The sequence below is a fragment of the Littorina saxatilis genome, linkage group LG11 (genome assembly GCF_037325665.1).
Source record: "Littorina saxatilis isolate snail1 linkage group LG11, US_GU_Lsax_2.0, whole genome shotgun sequence".
Classification (NCBI taxonomy): Eukaryota; Metazoa; Mollusca; class Gastropoda; order Littorinimorpha; family Littorinidae; genus Littorina; species Littorina saxatilis.
Window position 1 is genome coordinate 6,543,219 of NC_090255.1, and position 12,989 is coordinate 6,556,207.

Consider the following 12,989-nt stretch of genomic DNA (forward strand, 5'->3'; position numbering starts at 1 on the left):
ATTTCTTTATTTTACAACTTACACATTTCTTTATTTTTTACAACTTACATGTTTTTGTTTAAAATGTCCTGAAGCAAGAAGCAAACTGTGATTTAATTTCTTTATTTTACAACTTACATGTTTTTGACTGACGGCTAACGGAGTGAGGCGACAGTCCTACATCTCACTAAGTTTTTCTGGTTTTCTTTGAACCGTGACCATTTTACTTTTCAACCGTGACCGTTCTTCTTTTGTTACACCGCTAGCGTAACTTTTGGTGGCACGCTAAGGCGATCGCGATAGCCTCATGGATAAAGCATCTGCCTTCGGAGCAGAAGATTCCACTGAGGTTCGACCCCTCGCAAGCTCGTTTTTTTGTTTAATCCAAGTGAGGGGGGAGAGAGAGAGAGAGAGAGAGAGAGAGAGAGAGAGAGAGAGAGAGAGAGAGAGAGAGAGAGAGAGAGAGAGAGAGAGAGAGAGAGAGAGAGAGAGAGAGGCCGCAGGTGAAACGCAAATAGGGAGATAAACATGTCGGGGGTCAAGCACTCGGCCGGCAGTCCACGAAAAGAAATGTCATGAAGCAAGAAGCAAACTGTTACTGACAAATTATGTTTAGTAAGAACGATTAAAGACTTTGTTTACAAACATTCCTTTTTATATATGTTTATAGAACATACATGTATAAAGAGAACACACACACAACATGGTTATGCCCAATTGACATCATCGCAAAGTAGTAATCACATGGAACATGAAGTGTGCGGTATCACATGAATTTTATCTTGCACATAGTATCTTAAATTATATGCAAAATATATCGAAATCATGATTCCTGAGAGGTAAGCACAATTGCATTAATACAGAATCTTTTGCGATTCATGGGTACGTTTCTTAATTACGCTTGTGTTGATTGAAAAAGCTCACGCATGGAGAGAGAGAGAGAGAGAGAGAGAGAGAGAGAGAGAGAGAGAGAGAGAGAGAGAGAGAGAGAGAGAGAGAGAGAGAGAGAGAGAGAGATTTTTTTTTTCCTTAACGCCCAGCCGACCACGAAGGGCCATATCAGGGCGGTGCTGCTTTGACATATAACGTGCGCCACACACAAGACAGAAGTCGCAGCACAGGCTTCATGTCTCACCCAGTCACATTATTCTGACACCGGACCAACCAGTCCTAGCAATAACCCCATAATGCCAGACGCCAGGCGGAACAGCCACTAGATTGCCAATTTTAAAGTCTTAGGTATGACCCGGCCGGGGTTCGAACCCACGACCTCCCGATCACGGGGCGGACGCCTTACCACTAGGCCAACCGTGCCGGTTAGAGAGAGAGAGAGAAGTGCACCTTGTTTGAATGGAAGACATGTTTGACACACCAACTTCCTCTCTCTCTCTCTCCTCCGGCAGTTGGTCGACTGGTGGACATGCCTGCAGTTTGGGGTACACCGGAGCCCTCGTTGTGTGCACGAAGAAAGACCTGATGAATAGAATTAGCTGTGTAAACCAAAGGCGCTCGATCAGAAATGGGTTTTTCGGCGAACCAAATTCTTTTATTTTATAAACTGTATGTGTGTGTCTGTCTGTATCTCGATTTGTCTGAATATATAATATAACATACTTGTTCGAGTCTGCTTGGAGGATTGTCATCTCACAGGCAGTCTTCAGCGCACGGGGGATGTCTGCAGGACGTCAATCAATCAATCAATCAATGAGTCTAATATCGCGCATATTCCGTGGGTACAGTTCTAGGCGCTCTGCAGTGATGCCGTGTGAGATGAAATTTTATACGGCCAGTAGATTGCAGCCATTTCGGCGCATATTTACCTTTCACGGCCTATTATTCCAAGTCACACGGGTATAGGTAGACAATTATTAACTGTGCCTAAGCAATTTTGCCAGGAAAGACCCTTTTGTCAATCGTGGGATCTTTAACGTGCACACCCAATGTAGTGTACACGGGGGGAGGTTCGGACACCGAAGAGAGTCTGCACACAAAGTTGACTCTGTGAAATAAATTTCCGCCGAATCTGGGATCGAACTCACGCTGACAGCGGCCAACTGAATACAAATCCAGCGCGCTACCAACTGAGCTATATCCCCGCCCCGTATGGCTAGACCAACTCCTCCTCAAGTCACCCAGGATGCTGAAGAAATTTTCTGCGTCTAATGTGGAGAGTGCCCTGGCATTCAGTGAAGCTTCCATCCTCTGCAAAGCAGTACATTTGAGCTTTTCGTTCGATGTTGGTCAGGAGAGACTCAAAGGTTACAACCGGTATTCCGCCAACGTAGCCTGCGGGCGGAGGAAAGTGGTGTGGGTTGTACCTCTGCAGCAGACACGTTCGTAGTGAAAGTCGCCACTGAAGTCTCAGAGCAGAGTCCAAACCACCGTCATCATCAGCTCGGTACCAGTTTCGAACCAATCTGCAGAAGTTTGCCTCCGTTTCATCGCCGTTTTTTCGCATCTCTTCTTCCACAGCCTCAGAAAACGTCAGCTGGGCGAAGGAGTTTCTCTCTCCATCATCAATCGTCCATGAAAGGCTCAAAGAGTGGTGAAAATACCACTTTTTACTTTAAAACACTGTCCGCGGGCCACAGCCGGCACTGCCCGCGGGCCACAGCCGGCACTGCCCGCGGGCCACAGCCGCAAAATCGTTCAGTGGCGGCAGAGATTCAAGAAATACGACTCAACCGTGTGGCTTTAGATAACACCACTTGAGCCACATGTCAACAAATGATTAGTAACAACATTCCAATTCACTGCAACTTGTTTAATAAGCTTGGATTTCCGTAATAAATGTGTAAAGTCAGAATTTTGGCACTTTTTACAGGAAATGCACAAATACTCGAAGCTCAGCCTTCACATACGAACGAAAGGGAAAAATTAAATCGATGATAGGGTGCTATAATACCTTAGGTTGAAGTACAAACAATAGTTTTGTAATGATATGTTATTTTAGAGAAAGCAGAGACGATTTTGTGAAGACACTCACCACTCGTGTTGACAATTTCTGTCCGCGGTGAACAGCCTGCAGAGCCCGCGGTTATCCGCGGGTACAGCCGAGGTTCCGGCGTGTATACGCACTATAGAAGCCGAAATCACGCACTAGAAATTCATAAAGGGGGCCCCGGGACGCACTAAATCTATAAAGAGCGGGTCCCGCGACGAACTACATTTCCGTTGTCGTGCGTCCCGTGAGACTGTTTTTTGACTGTAGTCGTCAGCTAAGTCAATGTGCAAGCAAGAATTATGCCAATTTCACTCGGGAACGATATCGGAAAGGAGTCTGAAGACGGTGCAGATGAGGCAGCGCCCGACAAAGATTATAACCTAAAACGCTGCTTGCTAGTTGTAAACGCAAAAGTATTCCGGGCGAGTGCAACAGTAAACGGAGACAGTGCCACAAATCCAAAGAAGCAATGGAGACAATGACAAAGCCACCGACGTGTTCAGACAAAATGGAAGAAGGCTTTTAGTTGACTAAAGTTCGAAGACAAAAAGCGTAACGACGTGTCTATACAATACAATACAATACAATACAATAACTTTATTAAATTACATATTCTTACGCAACTCACATAGATAGCATTAACTTCAGTTAAAGTGCTAGGACACTGAACTACGCTTCACCCCAAAGGGGAAGCAACCCCCTAAAAAAGAACGGCATTGACCTATAACCCAAGCTATACAAGAGTCGAGGTCATACCGTCACGTGACCTATCACGCGTGACTCGACCGCCGCCTATGTTAGAAACTCACTCCTACTTCAGCCACCAAGTAGCTCGGACGCTTTTCACACTACGCTGCAGGCTTTTAGCCTACTGTCTTCTGGACAGTGTTTCACCCCGTCTACAGGTCCCTGCTTCTCATGCACAAGTTTGGGTGAGCTCGTTCTAATTTATTTGCTTTTGCTTGCGTTTCTTTCTTTCTCCGTTGTTCGGTCTGATTGTTGTTTATCAATATCATAACTCAGACTGGTTTTTGTCAGCAATGGCTGACAAGGAGAATTAAAAACCACAGACTAGTCAGTAGCTGCTGAGGTTTCTCCTTTTACGTTTCGCATAAAGAGAAAGGCAAAGGCACTACCATTTCCGTTCTTGACCCAGCTTCTCTAACTTTTGCGTCTGTTAAATAACCTTGTATGGTTGAAAACGACGTTAAACAACATATAAAGAAGAAAGAAAGAATGTCTGTTAAATTTTGGACCCTATGAATCCAATCATGCCAGTGCTGAAGCAGGTTAAATTTAGGTTACTTCAGCCAAGGCAAACGCAGTGGGAAAGAGATTACTTGTGTTAAAGATAGTTTGCTTCCCTTTTTGAGATGTTTTCGACCCAAATGTATAACATGTTGCCATTCGTCGAGTTTGCGCTCGCTCCCGGCGGGAGTGGGCGACGCAGTTTGTTGTCACGCATCGAGGTTCCGCCTTCATGCACAGTCTCTTCGGCTGACGTGCACGCAGAGGAGTGTGTTTACTTCATACGAGGAGCGTTCACGCTCTACAGGTTAGTCAGGTTCACCGGTAGCCAGGTTCTCTGGTGAAAGTGTTCCAGTTGGGCCGGAACTAGTAGCCCCCCCGCCGCGGCTGGGGGGTGAAAGTTTGACTTTCCCGGAGGCTATCGCTCTTTTTTAAGAGGCGGAACTCACGGGGGGTCAACACCGGACAACAAGTTGGGCCGGAACTAGTAGCTCCCCCGCTGAGGCTGGGGAGTGAAAGTTCGACTCTCCCGGAGGCTATCGCTCTTTTTAAGAGGCGGAACTCACGGGGGGTCGACACCGGACAACGAGACAGATGTACTCACGGGCAGACTTTTATGTCTCGGTGAATGTGTACATGTCTCAACTTCCTCCTTTTGGGCAGGAAGCTGCTTTCGGGCAGGCTTTGCACGGTTCTTCCGTTTTGCAATCAGCCTCGCCTGTGGTGGATCGTTTTAGTGACGCAGCTTGTCACAGCGAATTTCACGGTCCAGCCTCAGCAGATTCGGAGTTCGACGATTCTCACTCAGTTTCTGAGGAGGAAGTTGATGTCAAGTTGTCACTCAAACTTTAACCAGCTATGGTTACTGCAGCTCAGGTGTCTGCCAAGTACTTCGCTGAAGGGGTGACAGCTATGGCAAGCTCTGCGGCACCACCACCCTCAGTGGTGGGTGATTTCCGCCCTGCTTTAACGGAAGTTCAGGGATATCGTTTTAGCGAGTCTCCTTCTGTTGCTTACGAACTTTCCAAGGTGCTGGCTAGAACTTCGGGTTCTGAGAATAGCTTGCCTGTGGATACTGTGCCTTTACTGGCTGCACACGGTCAGGTTCCTGATGCTGCTCAGCCATGGTTTGCCTCAGACCAGTTACGGAAGCGAGCACTTCGTTTCATTCACGCAAGTTTGCTCTCTCCCGTCGTCATCACAGTCTTATTGAGACTTACGCTTTGCCGAGTGCACCGCTTCCGGTCACTCCGGAGTTGGCTAATCTCAGGGAAGATGTCTATAGTTTGGACAAAACATTGTGCTTACTCTGAAGGCGCATTACTTGGTTTGGATGAAACGGGAAGATACTCGTTGGAACTTGCGTCTCTTTCAGAGACACTTCTTCGATCTCTTTCGCGGTCGGTCGCGGGGTCGTTGAATCCTTTCGATTTTCGAAACGACTCTAGCGTGAAAGACGTCCTCATACTCCTGGCCTCTTTGGCTAAGGTTTCAGCCGGACAAATGTCAGTCGCGGCACGGTTGTACGCACATGCGGTTTACACACGCAGGGACGCTTTCTTGTCTGGCTCTAGAATTTGAACTTGTGGAAGTTTTCTCATATGTTTCTTCTTTTCTATAACTTCCTTTGTGGGCAGCGATGCGGCGTTGCTTTCGGTTGCGTCACCCGCTCAAGTAACGCTTCACTCGCTGAGCGATATCCGTAGGCCTAGGTTACACCAAGCCTAAGAACTTAGTTTATTCTTTTCTTCGTACTACGGAACCGCTTCCGGTTGCACCGTACTTGTCGATCATACAATCAGTCATCTTAAGGTTCATAGCAAGGAGAAACTGTCTGTTGTCAAGAACAATGATCTCCTGGCTGTGGAAGATCGTGGCCGCACTTCTTTCTATTATCGTCTTGGTACAAGACTTTGATTCGTTCTTTCCCTTGTGCGGTTTCGTACTCACGGGATGCCTTTGTGTTCTGTCGGCACACATATTCAAAGGGTTTAGCTTCGCTGTTCGTCTGGGAAAAGGCCTCGGCCGACAGTATTGTTCTGTCGGTGAGACTTAAATCTCTTCCTTGCTCGAGGGTTTTCTTTGCGAATCCTCCTCTTTGCACGCGGGCTCTTTAACAGAGAGAATCTCACAGCAAAAGGAAAAGCCCACGGCAGGCCTCGGCTTTTCTTATCAGAGAAAAGCGCTAAGCTGGCCTTTCTCAGCTTTGGTTTATTATCTTCTTCTCGGCGTGGCACGGTGCCAAAAGTTAATACCCACCACTTTATCTCCTCGAGGCGATTTAGCGGTAGGGTTCAGTGGGCAAACAATAGCACGCTTTCTTGCATACTCTTGGCACTTGTCAACTGGAGTATTAGCGTTCGGCCACTCTTCTCTCTGCCTCTGTGTTTTCCCACAGCGGCTGGAGGGGCGATTAGGACTCTCACTTTATTGAGGGAGGCACTGGGGCCCTTCCTGTTGGGTCACTTATATAGATCGTGCCTATGTTTACTTCCACCTTCGGATATACAAAATAGATCGGAAGTGGCTACTTTTTATTTAATTCAGATCTTCGGGGCTCTGGTTTCGTTTTCTAAGCAATCAAATGAAGAGCCGGAACATGTTAGTGTCTTTTCTTGACTGGTTCACAGACACAACCAATCTTTGGATTCTCACACCACTGCTCATACAGGGCGTTCCCGTTGGTTCTCTCTCCACCAGGGAAGCAGTTCTGTCTCTTGTGGAATTCTTTCCCCTTGTCAGGGGATAACATGTGTTGATTCAATCAGACAACACCACAGTGGTCTTTTATCTCAATAAGCAGGGGGTGGCATCTCGCTCCCTATCACTGCCACAGCGAGCATGCGAGGTTTTGATGTGGCTTTTACCACCACGAAATCTTATTAGCAGGGAGGTACCTTTCTGAGAGGCTCTAGGTCTTGGCAGACTCTAGTCAGCCGGCCAGGAATGTCCACTTGGATTGGACTCTATCTCGCTACACGCTTCTACTCCTTCTGGTGAATTTGGAGAAGCCGCTGGTAGAAGTTTTGCCTCTCGGTACTATCACCTTCTGCTAAATGTTCGTCTCCCCGTTCCCGGATAATACTCTCAATTTTACTTTGAGCGGCCTGTTGGTCGCACATTATGGGCCCACTCAATCTTGGTTGCCAGTCCTTTAGGCTGGCAAGAGGGCGCCGTTTTTGTTTTTTTACACTCGAGCCACACGGGTGTCTACTGTACGGGAATCATTGAGACGCTCAGGGGCTTCTGCCTCAACTCTGGATTTGGTCTAGAGATTTCATAGGGGTTCAGCGTCTTCGTTTTTGTGTCACTTTGACTGGCTTGGAACAATTGGCGTACTATTAACGGAAAGAACTCCACTTCTCTCCGTTCAATGCGGGTGGCGAACCACCTATCCTGGCTTTCCGAATTTTCTCCCACGTCTCTGAATTAAGACTTTATGCGATATCAGTTGCACTGACACAGCTAGGTCGCAACATTTTTTCACTTGGGTTCTTTTTAGCCAGCGTGATTAAGGGAACCTCCCTTTGGTTTGCTGAAAGCAAATCTCCAGTCCAGGCTTGGGATTCGCTCCCAGTTTCGGAGTTTTTGAGTTCGGATTGTTTAATCCTTGACAAATTAGCCTTGTTATTCTAAATACGGGAAGCCGTCATACTTACTCTAGTAGCTTCTGAGAGAAGTGCGAGTAAGTGCATTTTCTGTCTGGTTTTTGCTTTAGACATCTCTTTGGAGAAAGACTGATCTATAGCGCTTAGGTTTAATTCAAAATTTCTGACAAATAAGCAGAAACAGGAGTAACCAGATCCGATAATACAATTCTACCAATTTGCAATATTTTGGCTCTGCTAGAGCCATATTTAACCAATTGTACATTTCGAGCTTAAATATATTTCTGACTCGCTTGACTAGTGGCCCCCTTCATCCCCTCCTTCCTCGTCCTGATATGGCTCTGCGTAGTCGGCTGGACGTTAAGCAACAAATAAACAAACAAACTGATCTGTTTAGATCACCAGAACAAAGGCTTTTGTTTATTTCCATCAACACTTCTAGAGGCAATGATTTAGTGAAGTCAACTTTTAGCTAAATGGACTGCCACATTGATTAGGCATGCCTACAGTGGTGGCAGGGAAAAGGGGGGGGGGGGGGGCAGTCAGTCCTCCCTTTTCAGGCAGCACGGGCTCAAGAGGTCAGAGTGTATAGGCCTCTTCTTTATCTGTTCTCAAGTCTGAGAGACTTACATAAGTCATGAATGCAGCTTATTGACCGTTCAAGGACGTAGTCATGAGTTTTCTATCGGCGGGGTATTTTAAGTACCCGCTGTTTTAATACACATCTACTAGACATCTTCTGCAGAAGATGTCTTTTTATGTGTTCCTGGGAACGTATCTGGTGCTCGGCAGAACAGTAATTTCGGTTTGCCAGCTATTGTAGCTACAGGCCAGATACTTGCAAGATGTTAACTATGAGTTCATTTGCCCACCACCTAAATTAGCAATCTGCTATCTATGTGAGTTGCGTAAGAATATGTAATTTAATATAAAATTTCAAAAATAAATTTTGATTTAATTAATATACTTACCAACTCACATATTGGATTCCCTCCCAGCCTGCCCCGCAAATTTTTTAAGGGGTTATATGTTTCAATACGGAATGAGTTTCACCGGTATACATCCTGCGCAGGCGCAGTACACCGGTAGTGTAAATAATCACCAAGGACCATGCCTTATATGGCATACGGTTTTTGTTTCAGAGTTATTTCCCCACGTTGCCATGTAAGAGTGCTTCCATGTCTTATCACAAAACGAAGTTATTGCTTAGGGTTTCCCTAAAAATGAACAGATCACTTCAGTAGGAGTGAGTTTCTAACATAGGCGGCGGTCGAGTCACGCGTGATAGGTCACGTGACGGTATGACCTCGACTCTTGTATAGCTTGGGTTATAGGTCAATGCCGTTCTTTTTTAGGGGGTTGCTTCCCCTTTGGGGTGAAGCGTAGTTCAGTGTCCTAGCACTTTAACTGAAGTTAATGCTATCTATGTGAGTTGGTAAGTATATTAATTAAATCAAAATTTATTTTTGAAATTTTATATTTATCTCTAAAAGAGAAATTACATTGCTGAGCGTTTGTGTCCGTAATAATAACATACATAAAACATTCAAAATAAACATTTGTTCTTTGTCCTGAGAAAATATAGCACATTGGTTATCACATAAGAAAGTATATTAAAAATAAATTAACATGCATTCACCATCAACAATGCACAAAAGAAAGTCAGCACCTTGCCGGTTATCACATATTGTCTAAGATTAAGAGAGTAGAATGCAAAACAAAATCAACAATACTGAAACAATACAGAACACTGACACCGTGCATCAGAGCGACAACACCAGCATCTACCGCCCCACCTGAGAATTGAAGATGTGAATTGCAGATGGAATGAACGAATTTCTGTAGCGTGTGGATCTTGCGGTTGGTTGTCTGAATCTGTTGCTCCTGTCTGTCCGTCTACTGTCAAATTCCGGTCTGAGTGGGTGCGAGTCGTCAGCCCAAATCTTCTGTACCTTGTCAGTCAGTCGTCGTTCATGTGTTGATGTGAAATTGTCCTGCTTCCTCCCAACCACCCCACTTGCTTTCCTGATGAATTTATCTAATCTATCCCTGTCTATGCGGGCCGATGCTTAACTAAAAAAGTGGATATAAAATATACTACGAAATTGCTTTCGTTAAGGGCTCGAAAAACGTTCAAAACATAGCGCTCAGTCAACTTAAGGTCCAGAGATATCTATCGGCAACAAATGTGCCAAACGAACGCATAACTATGAACTTGTCAAATAGTAACGTGAAGGTAACCTTCCATATTTTTTCATTAATTTATGCCGTCTCTGTTTTTCTTCTGGGTGCTCGAACAGTGAGACTGGGTAATGGATCGATAACGCTTTGTTATAGTGTGTTCGGAACTTCAAGACCATATATAGCTTCAAAGATCAGTACCAAGTAAAAATCAAGTCTCAAAGACTGCTGCTTTTAACATTTCTCAATATTTCTTCTGTCAATTGGCTAATATATCTCAATATATATACTATCAATTGGCTAATCTATCTCAATATATATACTATCAATTGGCTAATCTATCTCAATATATATACTATCAATTGGCTAATCTATCTCAATATATATACTATCAATTGGCTAATCTATCTCAATATATATACTATCAATTGGCTAATCTATCTCAATATATATACTATCAATTGGCTAATCTATCTCAATATATATACTATCAATTGGCTAATCTATCTCAATATATACTATCAATTGGCTAATCTATCTCAATATATATACTATCAATTGGCTAATCTATCTCAATATATTTACTATCAATTGGCTAATCTATCTCAATATATATGCTATTAATTGGCTAATCTATCTCAATATATATACTACCAATTGGCTAATCTATCTCAGTCATGGAAATAGAGTAAAACAAATAAAAATCGTCACTTTTTGAAAGTCACACCTACACACAGAAGAAAAACATCCAAAAACATTACAACAGGGAGTAGACTTTAAGGCAAGCTGGAAGTGTGCGTGTGTGTTGCATTTAACAAGGTATAGTTGAAGACAGTGTCCTCCTCGAATATTCTGGAGTAAAAAAAAAAATTTCATACCACATTATTTGCAATCACAGAACGTTATATATATACACAGGAGGTTTGGAGATCCAGGACTCTTCGGACCTTCTAAAATTCCGCTTTGGGGTTCCATGGACCTTGTGAACATTAAGAGCGGGGGTCCCGGGACCCTCTAGGACAGACGTCCGTAGAGAGCCCTGCAACCTTTACCATTCCTATTTTGGGTTCTGACAAATAATATGGCAAAGACAACAACGATGATGAGCACCGATGATGATGATGATAACGGCGTTAGCGACGAATTCATTGCGATGATGACGATCATCGTGATGATGATGATGATGATGATGATGATGATGATGATGATGATGATGATGATGATGATGATGATGATGATGATGATGATGATGTTAAATTTGTCCTCAGTCGCTGGAAGCGAGGGGAGCCTAACAATGAGGGTGGCAAGGAGAACTGCGCAGAAATTAGTTCTCGTGGTGAGCTGAACGACAAGGACTGCAACAGTCTCAGGGCCTTCATCTGCGAGCAACTCGACAGTGAGTGTCTAACTGACTCATGATATCTTCTTGTGTATTTTGACATGTTATTAGACGGGCGCAATGGCTTGGTGGTAAGACGCCGGCCTCCAAAGCGGAAGGTCGTTGGTTCGAATCCGGTCGCGCCTAGTGGGTGAAGACTTAACGGTGGAGATTTTTTTCCAATCTTCAAGGTGAACTTATGTGCAGACCCGCTAGTGCCTTATCCCCCTCCGTGTGTACACGAAAGCACAAGATCAAGTGCGCACGGCAAAGATCATGTAATCCATGTCAAAGTTCGGTGGAATACAGAAACAAGAAAATACCCAGCATGCTTCCCCCGAAAACGGCGTATGGCTGCCTAAATTGCGGGGTTAAAACTGTCATACACGTTGCAAGAAACACGAGTGTAGGAGGGAGTTTCAGCAGAAGAAGAAGAAGAAATGTCATTATACTTGGTACCGCTGGAAGAACTTTACAAACGAGAATAACAGATTTGCGAAGTATATGCATGCCGTATATTCGGCTATACCGAGAGCGCGCTGACGCCAGGTGTAAACAAAGAATTCGCGCCAACTTCAAGGCAAGTGTCCTCCGGTCAAAGCTAAGTGTGTCTCTTTGAAAGCACGGAAAACTTATATTAATGGTTTTGGGAATGAATAAGGAATATAATGATCTAGTACATGTGGGGTTTTCACCGAGAATTATACACGTAAACGAACATACGAACCGATTATTTTTCTGTAGATCTGTCCTAATTCAGGCATACTCGTCCACTTTCATCCAATCCTACACGCCTCTTTGTCGATAAATGGACTACCAAACCAAACCATTACGTTCATTGGTGTGTCTCCTGTACTGATATATGAAATATCTCCATTTAAAACGGTCTGGACTTTGTTAATATTCAAAAGGAAACGTGTGAGTGTGTGTGTGTGTGTGTGTGTGTGTGTGTGTGTGTGTGTGTGTGTGTGTGTGTGTGTGTGTAAATACAAGTTCAATGTCTAACGTTGCAAGAAGTAGTAACATTTACGTTAGTTGAAAAGATCTATACTATACCCCTCATAAAAAAGCACACGCACTCACACACACACACACACACACACACACACACACACACACACACACACACACACACACTCATACACCACGCACACATACTGACGCGTGTTATCTCGCCATCTGCCGATTATCTCGCCATCTGCATTCATCTTGGCATTGTTTTATTCGTTGCACTGATCGAATTCCATCGCTGAGAAGGCATGCGTGCTTTTCTGGAAGGAGACATTTCCCGTCTTGAGTTCGGCGTAGACCCCAGGGTTCTTCAGTGGGAGCTGGACCATGTCCCTGATGTGGACAAGCATCGACGTGGAATAGTTTGTGTGGCCAAGAGCACACATCAAGGGCATCATTTCACCAAGGCACTGGACATACAGCTTGAAGTCACCTTCCCTGAGAGAGCGCACAAACTGGAGGTACAGCAGTTCAAGGAACAGCACCAATGACCAGAATGCAAACTGTGGTCTTTCATCGAACATCAGCTGATGCCAATCCCTGAACGACAGTAGCTCACTTTTAGTTTCTCCTTGTTGGTTCAGATACTCTCAGTAAGCTTTCCACATCAGGATGTGAAGGGATGCTGCAGAAACTTAAT

General features: G+C 44.6%; 1 protein-coding gene and 1 long non-coding RNA gene across 2 annotated transcripts in view; one reads left to right on the forward strand and one right to left on the reverse strand.

The window, feature by feature from the left end:
* Positions 1 to 12,989, forward strand: part of LOC138980802 (uncharacterized) — a 116,732-nt gene that overhangs the window by 69,030 nt on the left and 34,713 nt on the right. Inside the window, exon 8 of the mRNA XM_070353690.1 lies at positions 11,229 to 11,356. Within this exon, the coding sequence (XP_070209791.1) occupies positions 11,229 to 11,356 (128 nt within the window). The remainder of the gene's footprint in view (positions 1 to 11,228; positions 11,357 to 12,989) is intronic.
* LOC138979636 (uncharacterized) lies at positions 91 to 3,049 on the reverse strand. Its single transcript, XR_011460068.1, has 2 exons — positions 2,966 to 3,049; positions 91 to 1,452 (listed from the first exon to the last, which is right to left on the reverse strand). It is a non-coding gene; the product is annotated as an uncharacterized lncRNA (long non-coding RNA).